This window comes from Eschscholzia californica, unplaced genomic scaffold (assembly GCF_041429995.1).
Source record: "Eschscholzia californica isolate CP2 unplaced genomic scaffold, dmEscCali1.0.p SCAF_3, whole genome shotgun sequence".
NCBI lineage: Eukaryota > Viridiplantae > Streptophyta > Magnoliopsida > Ranunculales > Papaveraceae > Eschscholzia > Eschscholzia californica.
In genome coordinates, this window is record NW_028238420.1 from 51,729,634 (window position 1) to 51,749,839 (window position 20,206).

At 34.9% G+C, this 20,206-nt stretch overlaps 4 protein-coding genes across 17 annotated transcripts; 2 read left to right on the top strand and 2 right to left on the bottom strand.

Moving 5' to 3' along the window:
* Positions 1 to 214: 214 nt before the first annotated feature.
* Positions 215 to 3,223, top strand: LOC147551615 (cyclin-D4-2-like). The gene is made up of 6 exons (XM_086669717.1): positions 215 to 994; positions 1,283 to 1,369; positions 1,464 to 1,562; positions 1,662 to 1,863; positions 1,962 to 2,089; positions 2,608 to 3,223. The coding sequence occupies exons 1-6, from the start codon at positions 650 to 652 to the stop codon at positions 2,809 to 2,811; spliced, it is 1,065 nt and encodes a 354-aa protein (XP_086525843.1). The 5' UTR covers positions 215 to 649; the 3' UTR covers positions 2,812 to 3,223.
* Positions 3,224 to 4,350: 1,127 nt separating this feature from the next.
* LOC147551616 (GLABRA2 expression modulator-like) lies at positions 4,351 to 6,661 on the bottom strand. The gene is made up of 4 exons (XM_086669718.1): positions 6,377 to 6,661; positions 6,072 to 6,173; positions 5,651 to 5,922; positions 4,351 to 4,773 (listed from the first exon to the last, which is right to left on the bottom strand). The coding sequence occupies exons 1-4, from the start codon at positions 6,468 to 6,470 to the stop codon at positions 4,591 to 4,593; spliced, it is 651 nt and encodes a 216-aa protein (XP_086525844.1). The 5' UTR covers positions 6,471 to 6,661; the 3' UTR covers positions 4,351 to 4,590.
* Positions 6,662 to 9,422: 2,761 nt separating this feature from the next.
* LOC147551617 (geranylgeranyl transferase type-2 subunit alpha 1-like) lies at positions 9,423 to 16,600 on the bottom strand. Of its 12 annotated transcripts, none has more exons than XM_086669713.1 (12): positions 16,418 to 16,600; positions 14,900 to 14,960; positions 14,700 to 14,746; positions 14,533 to 14,598; positions 13,657 to 13,827; positions 13,399 to 13,558; positions 13,153 to 13,313; positions 12,957 to 13,061; positions 11,577 to 12,380; positions 11,277 to 11,466; positions 10,063 to 10,249; positions 9,423 to 9,962 (listed from the first exon to the last, which is right to left on the bottom strand). In XM_086669713.1, exons 5-12 carry the CDS (start codon positions 13,767 to 13,769, stop codon positions 9,589 to 9,591), a joined length of 2,094 nt encoding a protein of 697 aa, XP_086525839.1. In that variant the 5' UTR covers positions 13,770 to 13,827; positions 14,533 to 14,598; positions 14,700 to 14,746; positions 14,900 to 14,960; positions 16,418 to 16,600; the 3' UTR covers positions 9,423 to 9,588. The 12 variants fall into 12 exon arrangements, with proteins under 12 accessions (XP_086525839.1, XP_086525834.1, XP_086525838.1 ...); XM_086669708.1 differs by having other exon boundaries at positions 13,657 to 13,832; XM_086669712.1 differs by lacking the exon at positions 14,700 to 14,746.
* Positions 16,571 to 19,873, top strand: SIC (hydroxyproline-rich glycoprotein family protein). 3 transcript variants are annotated; one of them, XM_086669714.1, is made up of 3 exons: positions 16,571 to 16,694; positions 17,728 to 18,036; positions 18,731 to 19,873. In XM_086669714.1, the coding sequence occupies exons 1-3, from the start codon at positions 16,571 to 16,573 to the stop codon at positions 19,444 to 19,446; spliced, it is 1,149 nt and encodes a 382-aa protein (XP_086525840.1). In that variant the 3' UTR covers positions 19,447 to 19,873. The 3 variants fall into 3 exon arrangements, with proteins under 3 accessions (XP_086525840.1, XP_086525841.1, XP_086525842.1); XM_086669715.1 differs by having other exon boundaries at positions 16,584 to 16,694; positions 17,710 to 18,036; XM_086669716.1 differs by having other exon boundaries at positions 16,686 to 17,367; positions 17,710 to 18,036.
* The last annotated feature ends 333 nt before the right edge of the window (positions 19,874 to 20,206 follow it).

Sequence of the window (20,206 nt, forward strand, 5' to 3'; positions counted from 1 at the left end):
TTTAAATTTCAATCAATAGAAATCAAGTGTTGGTATATTTCCAAAACAATTAATTATCTTTATTTACAAAGATAAGTAATTTTTTTTTTTAGAATTTTACATTGGAGACATACAAAAATTGAAGATCTTTATTTACGCTATTTAAAAGGAAGAGGCTCAACTGGAACTCCACATGTAAGTACATGTAAGACGAATAAGGATCTTTTTGAGTTTTGCATTAGAAATGATCCAAAGAAAATAATGAATGTGGAGCCTAATGTAACAAGAAAAAAATCCCCAAATTACAACTCATTTTCTTGTCCCTGGAGATCCTTTTGTCATTCTAAATATTTTCAGACCCAAAATTTTCTCAATTTTCTCTCAGTCCACCCTTACCCTTCTCTTCCTAAAATCTCTTTCACCCTAAAAATAAGCTACCATTTCCTACATAAATCCCCCTATTCTAGCCTGTCTCATCTACCCATATTCAGACCCCATTACCCTTCTCCTCTACCCACTCTCACTCATTTCTTTTTTTCTCTCTACTACAAAGTATTCATTTTCCTTTCTGAGAAAATCTGGTTCTGGGTTTTCTCCATTTGATGATATTTTCATGTTTAGAGAGATAATTGAATATAGAGTGAGAGAAATTTAGGGGATATAGCAAAAAATGGCACCTAGTTTTGATTATGCAGCATCTAGCCTTCTATGTACTGAAGATAACAATAGTCTTGTTTGTTTTGATGATTGTGATTATGGAGATGTAATAAATGATGATTTTAGTAGAGATGATGTTTGGCAAGAAAGAAACTATCAAATCAATAATCAAAATCAGAGCTTTTTTAATGTTGGGGGTTTTTGTTTAATGGGGTTTCCTTTACCAACTAATGAATGCATGATTTTGATGGTTCAGAAAGAAATTGATCATTTACCAAGAAATGACTATTTGAAGAGATTGAGAAATGGGGATTTGAATATAGGGGTTAGAGGGGAAGCTGTTGATTGGATTGGAAAGGTGAGTTTTTTCCCCTTAAATCAGATTAATTCAGTTCTTTAGTGGTTACTTTGAAGATGATTTTTCACTTGATTTACCTTTAAAAGGGTGGATTAGGATTTGGGTTTTTCTCAGAATCTTCAATGAGGTTTTAGTTTTTCATGAAGTTGGATTTTCACTTAAATTGAGATAATTTATGCTAAATCTTAAATATATCTATCTGATTTCTCTGAATTGATGTGGTTTTCATCTAATTTGTTCTTCAAATCCATCTACTAGCTTCTGAAATTGTTAATTTTGATTTAACAGGTTCATGCCCATTACAGTTTTGGACCTTTGAGTGCTTATTTATCAGTTAATTACTTGGATCGATTCCTTTCCTTTTACGAAATTCCTGTAAGTAATTTGATATTCAAGATCTTCCCTTTTTCTTTATATTCTTCTCTAATGAGCTCTGATTGCTTCTCTGTCTCTCTCTTGATATTTGTAGAGAGGTAAAGCTTGGATGATGCAGTTATTAGCAGTAGCTTGTCTATCACTGGCAGCCAAAATGGAAGAACATGAAGTTCCCTTGTCTCTAGATTTACAGGTAAAGGAGAAAAAAAATGGTTGAATCAATGTGGGTTTGTTCTTGAATTGTTGAAAATTTGATTTGATCTGATAATATATATGGGTTTGTTATGATCAGGTTTATGAATCCAAATTTGTGTTTGATTCTAAAACAATTCAAAGGATGGAACTTCTTGTTTTGAGTACTTTGAATTGGAGAATGAAAGCAATTACTCCATTTTCTTTAGTAGATTATTTCCTTTTGAAGATCAACAAGGATCAAACTCCATCAAGTTCATTAATTTCTCGAACGGTCGAACTCATATTAAGAACAATTAAAGGTTGATTAGTCCATAAATTTCTATCTGTTAATTAAACACAAAGTTAGGTGAAATTGGCTAAGGATCTGATCTTATTTATGGGTTGTTAATAAATGCAGGAATTGACTTCTTGGAATTCAGACCTTCTGAAATTGCTGCATCAGTGGCTATTTTTGTATCAGGGGAAACCCAAAATGGACTAGACATCGATAAGGCACTATCATCTTTCATCGAACATGTAGAAAAGGTAAAACCTCCTTGTGCAATATGGCTACTCCTTTTATTGTTTTTCCGTGTCGGATATGGATACTATGGTATTTGTATAATACTCGTGGTCATTTTACTTGGTGTAATATGAGATTTTGTACGTTTGTTCTCTATGTACTGAGCCATTGGCACAAAATCATGTCAAGGTCGTAAACTTCTACTCTAGGTTAATGTCACTAGAGGCTCGTGAAACAAAGAAAAAATGTGTAAGAATGGGACTCCATATTAGTGGAACTAGTCATTTGCGTAAAACCTAATAACTAAGACAAGCAAATACGTGTACAGCCTTATAGTCCCTGATACTGAGACTTTGCGGTTGTAGTCTCTGAAATCTGGTACCCGTGTCAGATACAATCTCGATGTCTGATACCCGTGCCAATGTACATGTTATTAAGGGTAACCCCTTTTTTCTAGATTGGTTAGTCTCATAATAGTCTTTTATTAGTTCGTCTGATTAACTTGCTCATTCGGTTTACTTGGTCGATTTTGTGTCTGCAGGAAAGAGTTCTGAAATGTCTAAAATTGATCAAAGATGGAAATGTTTCTTCCGTCCCATCTGTGCCTCCTCAAAGTCCAATTGGAGTGCTTGATGCTGCATGTTTGAGCTATAAAACCGATGAAACAACAGTTGGGTCATGTCCAAATTCTTCAAATTCAAGTCCAGAAGCTAAGAGAAGAAGATTAAACATACCAACTGAATAGATTTCAAGTCATGAGAAATCTTGTTTGTTTTGGTTTGGTGGGATAGAAATTTGGTGTGGGTGTGAGAAGGGCGTGCCCATAAAGAGCAGAAATAGAAAAATGATGAGTTAAATTTAGATAATCCAAAAAAAACAGAGGGTTGAGTTGAATAATTTATGATGGGGGTTTTGGAATCAACAACTTTGTGCTTTTTAGCATGTATTAGAACAACATTTTGAACAGCTAGAGAGAGAAAGGTAAGAGTAGGAGACAGAGAGAGAGTGAGCTGAGATTTTGAATCTGCCCTAAGAAGATATACAAATTTGTGGCTTCTACTATCTCAATGAAAAACAAGTAAAAATAGATCAAGAGGGGAGGTTTGTCAAATTAAATTATAATCACTAGATTTGAATAAATTTAGATTATCGATTAAGTTTGATTTGTCTGAATCTTAATCATCTAAAATTAAAATTGATAGTATAAAATAGCCCTAACTATATAAACAAGTGTAAAAGAACAAACATTCTGAAACGTGACTTCGTTAATTTAATTGAGACCTCCTAAAGTTAGGGTTCCAATCCTACTCTGAAATGCTTTGTTATGTCTTCTCATCTATCTCTCTCATCCATTTGCTTCATTATGTCTTCTTCTCATCTCCCTCTTTCTCTTTCATCAGTTGATAATAAATTTGCACTGATTCATAAGGAGGTCTTGGGAATACATAAAGAGAAACCACACAGAGAGAATCTCATGTATTTATAAGTTGGAGGATGGGGAGAAAATATTGGGGGCCCTCTTCCCTCCCTTTTTTAAAGTTCCAGAATTTCAGCCTTTAAAAATGACATAGGAATTATTCTTCCTAGTCTCATCTTTTTAACTTTTTTGTGCTATAATATTCCAAAAAAAAAACTCAATTTGATATACCAAAAATTCTATTTGTGTACACTATTTTACATACACTTCTCAGGCGAAATGTACATGTGATGGGCTATTACACACGGATTCTGACCGTCAAACCCACTTCAGATATGTGAGGTTCCGGTATGTGTGTATATATATAACATTGTCAGTCGATTTACCCGAGCAATATTTTTACTCTCTGTAGAAAGCTGATGATCTCTCAAATGTAAGGTACTGCAGTTGTTCTTGCCAATGCCATTATTGTTTTACTTTCCTCGTTCCCCACCATGCACCCAATACATAATTATAATAGGCTTACCACAAACCGAGACGGCCTGCAAGGATGTGCCAAGTATCTAAGGAGAGAAAGTTATTCCACTATCGTCAGTGGACATCCAACTCAACCCATCAAATTAGGTCGCCAAACCGGTCCTTACTCGTAAGGGTTGGCTGGCTAGGACGAGTTGAGTTTGTAGAGAGAGAAAGTTACTCGACCAATCCAGACAGCCAACTCGGAAACTGACATTCAGTCGGTCGGGCAGAGTAACATTATTGTTTTCACTCAGTCAACCAAAAAAACTCATAAACTGTGTTTTAATTGCACACTAGCACACCCAGTTCTAGAACTATATCAATTTCAACCACATAAAATGCTATAAATAAAAAAAGAACAATTTGATTAAGTTTATGAATGGAATTTTCACCAACAAACTATATGAAATGAAAGAGAGCACTTTACAATACTTAGATTGTCATTGAGACAGATATCAAACAGAGTACCATTCCACAAACTAGATCGAAACACGATAGCGAACAATGAAAGAATTTATCATACTTATATATGTTTATCAAGCAAAAAGAACATGACTTCTAAGTTGTCGAATATTGACCCAAAAAAATTCAGTCAAAACGTATGTTGCGCCGAGCATCATCCAAGCTTTTTATAGCACTGTCATAATTCACAAACCCCATGAACCAGAACTCATGGCTGTCTACAGAAACAACTTGAATGTACTTTTCGGTAGGATTTGTTTTACTTGCAGAAGGAATAACTGATCTAAGTTGATGCAGAGGAACAACCACCTGCTCAAACAAGATCAATTGAAATTAAATTAGAATAAATGAACAATCGAGCTGAGTCGATTATCGGCAGTTTGGTTCTAAATTTCTAGTTCAACCCCAATAAAAATGATAAAAAAATCAACACTCATAATTTATTCCAATTAGTATAATCAAAATACGTTAGCTGATATTTTACTCCTATCTTGGGTTCCTGTGCTTATCTCGGTTGAAGTCAACATTTATTTCATTTCAAAATGAATACTAATTTTGACCCAAACATGAATGAAAATAACAAAGTTATATGTTGAGTTTCCTGTTTATGGCCATTTCAACCAAAATATAATGATCTTTAGTACTATGATTTTGGAAAAGAAAAAACTAAACAAATATCTACTGATCCATTAATATCGATAGTATATTTGCATAATTGGAGAAAAGTTGATGCAAGCCTAACGGTGCCTAAGGGTTTGCGCTAACGTTACCAAATACTTTAACCCCCTTTGCGTACCACATAGGGTATCTCCGTACGCTTTTTGGGCTTCAGTCTAAATCAACCCAATTCCTTTGTAAGAACCTATAAGCTCCACCAGTTAGGTAATTAACTACAAGACTTTCTATTCAACTAGTTAAAATTTTAAGCTTTACGGAGATCGCGTGTATATGCATTGCTAAAAGTTGATATTATTCATGAAAATAGACTAAATAGTCTAAAAGGTACTGATGAGGTATACCCCTAGCATGTCCGATTCTCACATGGTAGCGTATCGTGTGCTGGTACCCGTACCACATACCGAGCGATCCGCATACTAGGTAACATTGTTTGAGCCATGTAAAACATAAGGATACCACCACGTAAGCAACAAATACATGAGAATGAATATTGAGAAGTGAATAATACCTTATAATAGCTCCATTCAGTTCGAGCTCCTTCTTTGTATGAAAGAGGAGTATCACTACAAAATGCAATCTTTGAAGTGGAGAGATACAAAGTTCCCATAACTGGACCAGCAGATGTTGATAGATAACAAGCAAATGAATTTTGAAGTTGTTCTTCAGGAACTGTTTCAAACGATTGTCGGAAGATTTTCTCGTAACCACCTTCTGCTAAAACTTTTGTAGATTGAGCAATCCTTCCCATTGCCGCATCAGTAACACTCGGAGCTGTTTTCACTGATTTTCAAAAATAATGTCAATACTTCCTCAGGTAAGTAGCAATTTTCCCCTGAGTCAGATCTGAAATCTGACTCGAGGTCCATAATAACATGTTAGAATATTTGTTTACGTTTCTTGAAATTGGAAGGGGGGAAAAAGAAACTCACAGTGTTGCCAAACGTTTCCGGCGAGATCCTCAGCTCTCTTGGTCGCCTCACCTACTCTCTTACTCCATCTCCCGAGTGCATCACGAACTGAATCCATTCTTTCTGAATCAAAACAAAAAATCTATCTCTTCATCATTTCTTGAACTAAACCGAAATAAACATCAATAAAATTGAAACTAATAAGATCATACAATTGGAAATCAGATACCCGGATTTGGGTACTGATGAAAACCCTAATTTAATCGATTTACAATCAAATCAAACCCAATTGGTAAAAAAAAAAAAAAACAAGAAGAAGGACTAACCCTTGACGGAGGAAGAAGGAACAGAGGAAGAAGAGATATATGGATTGGTTTCAGGAGGCAAAGAAGTTGCAGGAATAGGGTTATGATCTGCCATTGAAACGGTTGATTGTTTCGTCAAATTCAGAATACCCAAATCAATCTTCTTCCTGAGATTGAGATTGAGATCCCTCAATAATAAAAGTTCCCAAATTCTCTCTAACTGAGGTGGAACTGGAAGGACAATGTCACTCGGATCGAGTTTCGGGTATGGAGCATAGTCCGATCAATGTTCGACCGGACTACCGGAGATATCTTTCAACAATCCTAGAGAGTAGTGGTATCCAACGGTCCGGGATGGGCCGTTCCGGCTTATCCAAAGCCAGTCAATGATGGTCTATGGGTCGGCCCGTGAGCTTTTTATGTAGAGTAAAATTTAGGATTTTTGAGTTTAAGGTCCAAAAATAAGGGGGGTAATTAGTCATATATCCACTCCTAAATCAAAAAATAAAATAAAACCAAAATAAATCGAAAATGTAAAATAAGTCCAAAAATTCACTATTTGGTGGGGCCCATGCATCAATCCTTTAATTTTCTCTCAATTTTGCGCTTTCATAAATATTTTTTAACTATTGGTAAACCAAAGGTTTATAATGGTTGAGTTAATACAATTATTGTTTCCATAAATTTTATGAAAGAATATTTATGGTGGATATTTAATGTTAATCTTTATTTCCAAAACTTATATTTTTCTAAAGTAACCTACCAAATCAATGGATATTTACCTAAAACTAGTTTCTCTCTCCTAACACGAGTTTCCCTTTCTGTAACTATATGTTCTTCGAATTCAAGAAAATATATTATTTCCAAAACTGATATTTGTCTAAATTAACCTACCAATTCAATGAATATTTACCTAAAACGAGATGCTCTCTCCCAAAAACAATTTTCTCTCTCTGTAACTCTATGTTCTTTGAACTTCAAGAAAGTATGAATTTGTAATTTGCTTTTTATCTCTACCTCGATCCAATTAAACATCTACAAATTCTTTTGTGAGGTTAAAAAACAAACTATTTTGCTAGCATCTTACTGATTCTACTAGCATATTTTAGATTCTACTAGCATCTGATGAATGAATTTGATAAAGTAGTTTAAAAAGCAAATACTTACTATTTAGCTAGCATCTTATTGATTCTAATAGCAATTTTTACATTTTATTAGCATCGGTTGAATAAATTTGAATACAGTAGTTTAAAAAGCAAGAATATTTTGCTAGCATCTTATGAATTTGTTACAATAGGTTAACAAATACATTTTAGTAATTAAAATATATTATGTGAAATTGTTTTTGTTACATTTTCAGTATTTTACTAGCATTTTCTTGATTCTGTTACCATTTGATGTGAATTTGTTACAATAGGTTGATTCTAATAAAATTCTATGCTAGTAGAATCTTATCAAGTCTAACAACATTTTTAACATTTTATTTTAACGTTTGTGTTTTCTTATTCTTCACTACTGTAGATGATGAATGAAACCATCAATCGATTCTCTCTCTCTCCCACTCGATGCTTTCACCTTTTTCACTCGGTTTAATTTGGGCGTCGATGATGAATTTGTTACAATAGGTTGATTCTAATAAAATTCTATGCTAGTAGAATCTTATCGAGTCTAACAACATTTTTAACATTTTATTTTAACGTTTGTGTTTTCTTATTCTTCACTACTGTAGATGATGAATGAAACCATCAATCGATTCTCTCTCTCTCCCACTCGATGCTTTCACCTTTTTCACTCGGTTTAATTTGGGCGTCGATGATGAATGAAATCAAAACCTAGTTCATATATAAAAGTGACGATGCTCTCTCTCTCTCTTCGGTTTCCTTTTGCCCTATTCTAATAGAAATTTAAAAGAAAGTATTCTGCTAAACGGTAAAGGCAACTATTTTTCCGGAAGGAAAGTTTGTTTTTGAAGAAATCATTTAATGAATCTCTAAATACTATGGTATATTTTATTTTAGGTTATTTTTTTTAACTTAAGATAGGTTAGGTAGTAAAAGAGAATGAGAGGATAGACATGTAATTTACTTTGAGTGGATTTATTTTCTATTTCAGATTATCTTTGGTGTCTAGACTCATTGATCATGCGATTTTGGACTTAAAACACTTCCAATTTAGATGGTTTGGCAAAATGATATTTTAAATGAAAATTTTAGGTCTTTTAAGTCTAAGAAAGGGGTCCAAATAGGACCTTAGATTCACCCGTTATTAAAGAAAACCTTTATCCAAAACAACTTTCATAACCCACCTCAAGTCCAATACAAGATCTTTATGCTCCAAAACGGATCTCTAAGCAACGGTTGGATCATTCACTACGACAATGTCTGGGAATGCCACGACAACGGCCACAATATTGTTCATATTTGGACTTCATGTGGTAGTGCCACATCGCTTCGAGAGAGTCCAAAGTTTGTCTGGATTGTAGATGCAATGCCCAAGCTTAGTAAGTGATGAGGTCTTTTAGGCGAGCTTATGGAGCCTTTGCCGAGAACAAATCCCTGCACTTATTGAGCTTCGGTCTACGTGTCTAAAGCGGGGACAACATCGATAACTGTTAAGGCTTCGGTCTACGTGTCTAAAGCGGGGACAACATCGATAACTGTTAAGGCTTCGAGTGTTACGAGTGGTATCAGAGCCGAAGATGACACGTCACTGAAGGAGGGGGATTGTATAGTCCCACATAGTTTGCCTAAACTTAGTAAGTGACGAGACCTTTTGGGTGGGCTCGTGGACCCTTCCCCGAAAACAAAATCATGTACTTGTTGCACTAGAGCCCGGGGGTCTAAAGTAGGGACAACATTGAAACTGCTAAAGCATGGGGTGTTTACTTACTATCTCTTTTGAGGCTGGGCCGCTGGGGTAGAAGCATTATCGTATTTATTTGCCTGCGAAATTTTATCATGCCATTGCTTGGATCTTTGTAAATCCTTCTTTTAAATTCATTCCAACTATTTAAAAAAAAAAAAACTTAAGCAAGAAGACAGATCTCCAACTCAAGAAAACAAAAAAGTAACTAAAAGGAAGTTGCTATAACAGTAAATGAAATCAATCCAAATGTTGAAGTTAATTTCTGTTTAGTCAATAAAAGGAAATAGTTATCGAAAACACTAACTTTGTAGATCTAAACAATAAAGGGGAAAAAAAAGATGAACAAGTAATGATGAAAAAAAAAAGGCTTACTTTACAACTTCACCATCTAACCATTTTAGTTTAGGAAGAAGCTTTACTAGTAAAATCCTAAATTTTTCATCAGAAACTGCATTTCCAACAACATCTAACTGTGTTAATTGCAAGTCCTTAAATAGCAAAACAGCTTCCCAATCTTCTACTACTTCAAGATCATCAAAATACCAGTTGCTTTCTTGTGTGTGAGATAAAGGAGAAGAGCACAAATACCTTGTCGTGTCAATTGAGTGTGAACCGATCTCGTTGTGGGATAAATTAAGTACTTTCAAGGACTTTAAAAGTCTTAATGGCTCCAATGCTGTAAAACTTCGGAATTTGTTATTGCTTAGGTTCAAGCAAGACAGAAGTTGCAGTGCCTCCAACCCTGTCACGGAAACCGATAACAATCGTCAGTTAATGACAGGAAGCTATTGTCAGACACTTATATGTAAGGGTCTTAGATCCTCGAATTAGTTTGAGATTACCTTCAATTGATTGAAGTTCATTGTGGCTGAGATCTAACATTCGGACCCACAGTACATGTTCAAAAGACCCAATGCGAGATAATGACAAGTTGTTAAGGCGCAGGCACACGGAGCTATGATAATTCAAAGAACTTGACTCTCCATAGAAAAAGCAGTGGTTCAACAACGACTTCTCCTCTGAGATTACCTGCAAAGACACCCTAATGTAAGATCACATTCATAGTGAAGCAACAGAAGAGGAGTGACCACTTTCGAGCTCGTGAGAGTATACCCAAAAAACTCTCGAACCAAGTTAGACCTGGACAACTAGAAGAACTAGATATAGCTATAATCTGTACTCTTTTAACTATTCATATCAAACTTTCACTACCTAATTTCTGAACTCGGACTATAAATTGAATTATGAGGTGGGTTTCTTTATTTTACCATCTTCTGAATCTGACTCGTTTGAAAGTTAACCCAAATCATCCATTCAGACAAGTTAGACAACACGTGTCAGACATAAGCAAACACTCTGAAATCTAACTCAAGTAGTAAAACTCGATATCTGATTTTGCACTTTATTTGAATTTTAGTTTCCTAAATATTAAAGAACGATATGAATACTTTCTCCTGCTCTATGATGAATCAAGGTGTCTCTCAATGTTATATATTGAGGCACCCAATACAGTAGAGTAGTAGACGCAAAATGATCTAGTAGAGACCAACAGAGAAGAAGCCGAGAAGAATGTCGTATTTCTGATTTTCAATCCCATGAGTGGAACATCTTTGGCAGGTCGCAAGATATTTGCAAGAAAAAAAAAATGGGTCTCTATATATGTTTAGCCTACGCTAACTAGTCTAGATTCTACACTATACCGACCAAGGTAGGAACGTGAAAGACCCGATGCCTGATGGGATTAGTTCTCTTTTATCTCTTTTCCACTTATATGACAAGAAAATTAATACGCATCAATTTCATGCTTCAATTTCAATATTATAGTCATTACTTATTCGTTCACTAAGAGTAAGAAAAATTATTCATTTTAGTTTAAGGTAACTAAGCAGATGGTTGACAATATAACTTATGCTTCTTCTATAGGAAACAAACTCTACTGCAGCAACACCATCGAGTACTCAGACAAAATGAAGATAACTTCACATAATCTGAGCCATAAACAGTTACTTTTCTAATTAAGTAATGAAAAGATAACAGAGATGTTCATCATAAATACCTTCTCAACTAAGACTAAGCTATGTTCGCCTTTGTAGTATCCCGAATGATATGAATCCAATCTCATTAAGTCACTAAACAGCTCTAGAACTTCTTCCGTGTTAACCTTGTTGTATGCAAATGAAGTGTTGTATGACATCATTGCATCATGTGCCATCAATAATCTTGCAAGTGTAAGCTTTCCAATTTTACTACAAAACGAAGCAAACTCATACATGAAAATAAAACAAGAACAAATCTAGTAAACTGCGAAATAAATAAAAATTTGAAGTTGGCATTGTATCATAAAAATCGGAAATACCAGTTTGTTTCTAATAGCAACTCCCGAAAGAGAGCAATTTCATATACTATAGTCTTGATCTGCCACCTATAAGTTGTTGGATCATGATCCTCGATGATTCGAAGACCATCAAATGACAAAATACGATTTAAATCCTTTTGAAGAGCCTCGTCAGTATGAAAACTGTCATCTTTCCATACGACTTCTTTGGTACTTGCTTCTCCTTCACCATCTTCTTTACAGTTCAGTAGACTCACTGTAAATGCAAACCTTGATGGGTAGCTATAATTGGACCCATTTGAAGAAACGATACCCTGGCCATTTCCAACGCTTACCTCAACTGGATAATTCGTCGAAGAATGGGCCTCCCGTTCAGGAAATTTGAGGTATGCCATCCAAGCTTGGGCCTTTCCTGAGTTGTTCGCTGACAGTGGTGTCCATTTAATTTCTTCGTTATTACTGAACATGAACTTAATTTTTACAGTAAATGAGCTAACACCTTCAACAGTTTGGTTAAAATAAAGAATGAGAGGAAAAGTTCCTTCCTTAGAACAGAAGGTTGTGGAACGAGAGAACGTAGAACTGCCCGAGTTCTGATTAGAGGATAAGATCAAATCTGAACCATGAATAGGCCAAGAAGAAACCAACACAGGAGCATCAGGAGTAATAGTTTGATCGAGAAGCCATAAATGATAGAACCAACCACTTTGATCAGCTGGTTCTGTAAAAATTGCATTGTGTACCAGGTCATACTCATTGGCTAAAACTTTCTCTTTAGAAGCAAATTCTTGAGCCTTCTGCTTCAGCAAGCTTGATAGAATAGCACTGCAAAGAAAAATTCAATCATATGAGTTGCAAAAGCTGCTCCCCACGTAAAGCAATGACAACATTAGTCAACGATCAGAAAAGAGCCAAAGTAAATCCGTTCGACTTCAGGCGAACTCTTGTTAAACCTTTAAGTGGAAGCGTGACACAATGACGATATATTCATGCATGCTTATAGAAACTTCTAAAAAAATAAAAACTAAATAATAATGAATAAGATCATTCATTCATTCATTCATTATTAGAAGTACAGATGCTATTAACACTATAACTTGCGATTAACTCAATTATAGGTAAGGGTAGTACAGTGGTTCAAATGTTTCAGAAGAGAACACGAGATGTTCCAACATGAATCACATGATGGTGATGAGATCGTACTAACATTTCCCATATGCACCTTACTAATATATTTAAATCTGAAAGTGAAGATCTTTACCCTATGATATTCGACTTTCCTACCATAAAACAACCCACAATACATATAACACAAATATGAGATATGTTATCACAGTCTTTATAACTATATTCAACAAGCCAAACCCAGAGTTAGAATACCAAAGATCAAGACATTTATACCTACGATTATGCCACGCAGAATAATTACTGAAATTGTTCTCTATCATTGCAGTTGTATAATCTAATTCATCCTTTGCCGATACATTCTTCAATGAGGCCACAAACCTGAAAAAAGGCGTTAACAAATATATAAGCAAACCCTAATGCAGTCTCAACTCTCAAGAAAAACATTTTAAGTTTAGAATCTAATAATCACCTCCTATAATTCCAAGCATGGAAATTACGAGAATCAGCCTTCTGAAACTGATCTAATAACTTAAATTCATGATCAGTCGACGATAATCCTTTGCTTAGAACCCATTTCCTATGATGCCAAGCACCATAAGATTTGAAATTCCTTCTTAATCCAGCTTCCACCTACCATAAGAAATTAAAACTATAAATTTCGTAGTAACAAAAGTTTCAATCTTTACTTGAGAAATAAAATAAGTAAAAAACATACAACTCTGAGTTCTTCATCTAGAATTGATTTAATAGTTTCCTGATTTGTTTCTGATTGAAGATTAAATTCGACAGCGAGTTTTCGATAGTTCCAAGCTGTATAGAGTTCAGGATTAGATTCAACTAATTTTGAACTCAGATCTAGGGCTTCTTTGGTATATCTAAAGAGAAAAAAACAAAAAAGAGAGAGAAACCGTCACATAGATATAGAATGAACTAATCAAACGATATGTAAACTGGAAATGAAAAAGGAAGTTACATTTTGTTATGATGATTATGAAGGAGTTGAGATTGAAGAATTCGTAATTTAGAAGCTTTCTCTTTTGAAGCTGCGTCTTCTGGCTTGAGGGGTTTGCGAGGTCGACCGTGCATTTTCTCTCTCTCTCTCTCTCTCTCTCTCTATAACTTTCACGTTTCTGCTGGTTACTTACTGTTCTAGAAAGAGAAAGAGAGAGAAACTCAGATCAGATGGATGATGATGGTTCATTCACATTCAAGGGCGGAGCCAAGATTTGTATCTATACCTGGCTAGCCAAAATTACTATACAATCTATATGTAATCACGAAACTGTAATTTAGAGATGGTGAAGTAAAAGTGTAAACCAACAATTCTTCCGTATTTTCTCCATTTCAAAGATCATAAGAGAAGTTATTTGACTATATGAACTTCCATCTAGATATAAAAATGGTATGCTAAATTGAAATTGAGAAAGGGATTTACACAAAAACATCAAAATAACCAAATTAATCAACTAGTTAAAGCAAGATTACAGCAAAAAAGAAAAAAATAAAGAAAAGGGGAACAATAAATACTATATAAAATGCACTAAACAAATAGAGTTTATTCTCATTCTTTCTGTTTGAATCTACAATATTAGGGTTTAAAACTAGTTTCTACCCAGACCAGTTTTAAGAAAAATCAACCCCAACAGCTGACACCATACATGCTCAGCAATTTCCCAAGCATAATAAACCCTAAAGAGAAAAAGGATTTTAGAAGTATTTGGACTCTTAATGAATAGAAAAAGGGAAACCCTAACATCAAAATCAGTACCCAAATGCCCAAAATAAACAATATAGAAGTTTTAGAAGCTTTAGAAAGAATCAAAAAGAAGAGGGGAGAAATATCACTTACCTAAATAACAAAGTTTTGAATCACTTGAAGAACCATAAATTTTAGTTTGAATCTTCACTTTAAACCCTAATAAGGGTTAAAGAAGCTGAGAAAGTGAGATAGAAGAACGAGATGATACAGAAATTAGAGATTAGAGAGAGATAAAGAACGAGATGATAGAGAAATACTAGTTTGAATCTTCCTGTCGATCCAAGGGCGGAGCCAGGATTTGAAACTGTACAGGACTAGTCTAATTTTTTTATAATTAAAATTCTTCTTACGGTAAATATAAAATCGGCGAAAGTAACATGTGAAGGCAATTTTTTGTGTCAAAGTACAATGTTGCAACATTATTGTCACAAACCATATATGAAAAGTAAGAACATACCTAATAAGAATGCGAAGTTCGTCCGTTGCAATTATATCCGTTACTTTGTCGAAAAGAATACCTATCAAAAGAAATATTTCGCAATATATCATATACCAAGAATTTATTTATACAATGCGATAGTTCATTGAAATAAAAGTTCACAAAAGAGTATATAAGATCAAAGTAATGTTTTCATTTCACTGTGTATATATTACCACATTTAGCATATAACAAAAGAGGGTATATAGCAAAAAACAAAAGATGTACAAAACATCGAAACCCATCAAAATGACATATAACTATACTACTTGAGTTGAGCCCTACGATCCTTCAACTTATAAAACTAATCAATTATTGAATCATAATCGATTGTTTCGGCTATATCTCGATGTGTATAATCATGCAATCTCTTAGGAAATCATCCTCCATTTTGTTTCAAAGATAAAACATGGGAGACAATAGGCCGCATCTTTTGTAGCCTTGTAGGAGAGTACTCAAGCCAAGGAAATAAGGTATACCAAGAATTTTGAAATCTTCGGGATTGCTTTCCAAACTTTGTTGTCGGGTAGTCATTAAGCATAGGCTGATAAGGTCCCACATTAAGATATGCACGTCGACGGTCATCTTGTGTGTTAATAGGATGTTTCCAAATTTGAAGGCGCAATCCCAGATCACGTATAAAAGATGTAGTATCAATTTCTTCTTCTAAAGCATTCAAAGGAGGTTGTCTATCTTCAACTATATTTCGAATGTTAGGTATAGAAGGTGAAGGTTCTAAATCTTTATTGTTGTTTTCTCTTGTCGAAGTAAGGAACGAATATAAAGTTTTTTCCCTTCGCTTGGGTATTTGAGGATCTTCGGACATTTTAGCCTAAAGTTAAATCAACATCAAAATATAACAAATTTAGATGAATTCCTACTTTTTAAAACTACAAAAAAATCAAATTTCAAAATTAGGTTTCTTTAATCAAACATCAAAATAAGCATTATAAGTTTATATTTAAATTCACAAGAAATAACTAAAATTATTGCCTCATCTATAAATGAACACTCTCATTGTTGTACTAGATCCTAAGATCTCCCTACTTAAAAAAAATAATCACCTATTCACTTACTAGCTTTTTCTCACAGAAAACAGGAAAGTTCCATTAATCCATTCCAATTACCAAACCCTTCCAATTACCAAACCATTGAATCAATTACCATTCCAATTATTCAGAATCATTGTAGACAGAGATATGGAAATGAACAGGAAAGTTTCATTCCAATTACCATTTACCAAACCATTGAACCAATCAAATCTAGAATAAGCCTTTTCTCAACAAAACAGAGAACCCATAATAATTAATGGCATCATCAATTCAACATCTCTATTTCATTTTGAAGAAATCATACTAGAAAAGAAAAAGACAATCATCAACTTATTCCCCAAATCAAATTATTTCTGACCTAGAAATTGATTTCAAAGAGTTCAAGTAACCCTAAATATTAAAATGATGAAGAGTTGAAGTCTTTGAAGAGTAAAGATCTTTTTACCTTTGGATTAGCTCAAGCCCTAGGTCGATTTCCCTCTCTCGAAGAGTGATTGAAGATTTCGATTTCCTCTAAATGGAGTTCACGGCTCTTTCTCACTCTACTTCTCTGGTTCTTGAACAGATTGGGAAATGACCTAATACTGAGAGCAGAAAAATGGGGCGCCTTCGACTAAAAGGTGAGGCGCTTATATCACCTTTAATCTCTTCTCCACCCAAGTCGCGAGCAACTCACGAAATCAAACAGACGAAATCAAGCAGCTCACGTCTTCGACTAAAAGGTATTCTCGCTCTCTCTCTCTCTCTCTCCATTCGAACGAACTAGGGTTTCTCGTTTTGGGTTTTCTCTCTCTCTCTTGTACTCCATAGGGTAGGTAACTCGAACTAGGGTTTAGGTTTTTGCTGGTTCGATTTCACAATGTAGTTTTAGTAGTTCAAATATAGCTTTAATTAGGTTACAATAGTATGTTTGATAATCTGAATCTGTTTTTGTTCTTTATAGTTTGATAATCTGAAACTGGGAGATGTCGGAAATTGGGTTGCAATAGTATTTGGATTTTATGATCTTAGGTTGCAGTAATGTTTGATAATCTGAATTTGTTTTGTTCTTTAGTAGTTCTGTATTGATTTTATGATCTTAGGTTGCAATAGTATGTGGATTTGGAGATGTCGGAAATTGGGACCGAATTTTGCTTGAAATTTGATTGATATGTCTGAAATTGGGACTGAAATTTGCTTCATTTGTCTTTGTTTAGAACTACTAGTGATTTGATTATCAAAAGGTGGGGGTTTTAGTAAGAGGGCAAGAAAGTAGTATTGAAAATATCAAAGTTAAATCTAACGTTTGTGGGGGTTCAGTAATTCTCCCTTTATAATTTTACCACTCTCTCTTCGTCGGCAAGCGGAATTCCTCACCTTCTCTCTCAGGCAATAAGTACTCGACATTTAACCTAAGTGAGTTTTTCAAATATTTGCCCTAATTCGAATCAATCACTTTACTTAGTTCTAAACATTTTAGGGTTTTGAATGAATGAGGACTAGGTTTTGGTTCACATAATTATTCACATGTTTATGTTGTTGAAAAATCTAGCTTGATTATCAAAAAGTTTCTTCTTTAAAATCTTAACCTAAAACCCTCAAATTGTTCAGATTTCTGAAATTTCAAGCTCCTTCTACTTTCCTTCTCTTTGGGCTTTAACCATTTTTAGGGTTTCTTTAACCCGAATCTATGATGCTTGGTTGAAATGATCTCTTTTTTGCTTTGGGCGCAAGTTCTCTGATAAGGTCTTGTTTTAGTTGTTTTGTAACTAACAGATTCAATGGAGGAATCAACACAAAGAAGAGACAGACTGAAAGCAATGCGAATGGAAGCCGCTGAGACCGAAGTTTCTCATAATGTCAATACCTCAATACCAACTGGGAACCTCACAAATCCTTTACTCGAGTGCTCTTCAGTGCCGGAGAAATCACCTGCCAGTCGAAGGTTTGATTTCTATACCGATCCAATGGCCGCTTTCTCTGGAAATAAGAGGACTACTAGAGATACATATCAAAATCCACAAAGTAGTATGACTTCTGTTAATTTTACAACTCCTAACATTGGGCCATTACCATATCCTTCAGGTAATTTTTCTTTACCGGATCTCTTTTAACTTTTCTGTTTTTTCGTTAATTTCAATTCCAGACATTCAATATGGGTTTCTTATGTTATTGTGAAAAAATCTTTCTTTTGTATGAAGATCAAAGTTACTAGACGAAGAATTTATAACATGTAGTTTACGTCTTTACGAGTAAAGAGATCGAATCCCCAAATATTGTTGATAGCTCTAGTAAAGTTATAGATTGGGACTAAAGACCCTTTCTTTTAATCTCTTACGGATTTTAGCAACCCTTTGCGTCTTTTTCTTTACATATTTGTGTCGTTCCATTGTACTACAATGTGAATTTGAAGACTAGGAAGAAAAATTAGCTCCAGAAGATGACTAAAGAAGCAGAAACAAGACTTTCAGAAGCTTGATTACTGTTTACCTTCAGCTCTGAAGTTCCTTTAGAAAGGACATAAACGAGAATTGGTTAAGGGAATTGGACTTCTTTCAGTCATTTCTAGAAGTGCAGTAGTCCAAAAATGATTTTTCTGTCATTTGAAAGTTTTATAATGTACCTAATAACAACCCTATGACCCATGAAATACTTAATTTAATGGTTAAACACTTAGACTTACGAAACATGTTTGATATATATTCCTACTTCTCCCTTTTAGTCTTTTCCCAACTGAGTGTTATAAGCCTGACATATTTCCATTTTACTGATTAAACAGGACCGAGGAATCTTAACCCGAGTCTCCCTAGTAATCAACTACAGGGAGTGCATGAAGCACAATCACCCTACCTAAGTTCTGAACCGTGGAGAAGCCCAGCTGGGATAGCTACTCCATTTCCTGTGCATCAAGGTACTCTCCCTGAAGCTTGGAACAGGCCTGGTGGACCAGCCGGCTATGACTTTTCTCCCAACTCATCTAATCCTGCTGGCTTTTCCAGCCATGGTTTTGGAGGGGGAGGAAGTCATAGACCTTATTTTGGAAGAGGTCCCAGCTCTAGTCCTGGTTTTGGGCGAGGAGGTAGTTCAAGTCCGAATCCTTATTCCAATAGAGGTCCCAACCCTCGCCCTGGTTTTGGAGGAGGAGGTGGTCCTAACCCTCATTACAGAAGAGCTCCTAACCCTAGTTTTGGACGAGAAATTAACTATAGTCATTATGGAAGAAGTCCAAGCCCTAGTTCAGGACGAGGAGGTGGAAGAGGGCGAGGGTTACCAACTTGTGTCTCTGCAAGAGAAAGACCGGAACAGTTTTATAACAAGTCAATGGTAGAAGATCCTTGGGTATCACTTAAACCTATTGTACGATATTGGTTTCCTAAATCTATCAGTACGAAGAAGCCCAGAACCTCAGGATCAACCTTCAAGTTCAATTCTCAGTCAAGTGGCTCAAGCCTTGCTGAGTATTTGGCTGCTTCCTTGGAGGAAGCAACTGAGTAAGTCAAGAATGTATGAGGCCAGCAAGTGAGTTCGGGAAATTGCAGACTTCATCTTCACGGACCAATAGTAGTTTCCGTGGACAGTTTGAGTGAATTCCTTAACTTGCAGGTTTGCTGCATGTTATATGCATTCTTGATGCCTAAACAGTTGTAGGAGCTGCCCCATCGTAAATACATCAAGGAACATGAAATCGCTGAAACTTTTGCAAATGGTAAGAACTCTTATTGTTGAGATTTTGAAATGCAACATGAGAAAGAAGCATTTTGGTTCAGATGTATCATCATAAGTTGTGGGGAGATTGTGCATTGGTTCTAATGGCTGTCTAAATTTGTTTCAAAACAGTTTGTTCATTGTATAAGAGAGATATCCGAGTTTTATTAACATGTTATTTTCAAATCAACTATTGTGGTATAAAGATTTTGCATGATATTTTAGGCATGATATTTTGTTTCCTCATTAACTATTCCTGAACTAAATCAGGGCTCTGCAAGCGGACTTGCTTAGTTGCTTATATAATCAAAGGGAAGAGCTATCTCCATTGGGACACTCTAAAAAAACTCTAAAAGTTATAGTTGTCAAGTGTCAATGAAGATTTTCTTTCTTAAGTTGTAATATAGAGATCTTTCATCAAAAAAAAAAAGTTGTAATATAGAGACTAACTAAATTTTTTTGTCTCTTATGGAGATCTCTAAAATACTTCCTGACACAAAAGTCACTCTTAAATTAGTTCAATTTGGTAAAGATTTTTAAGCCTCTCCTC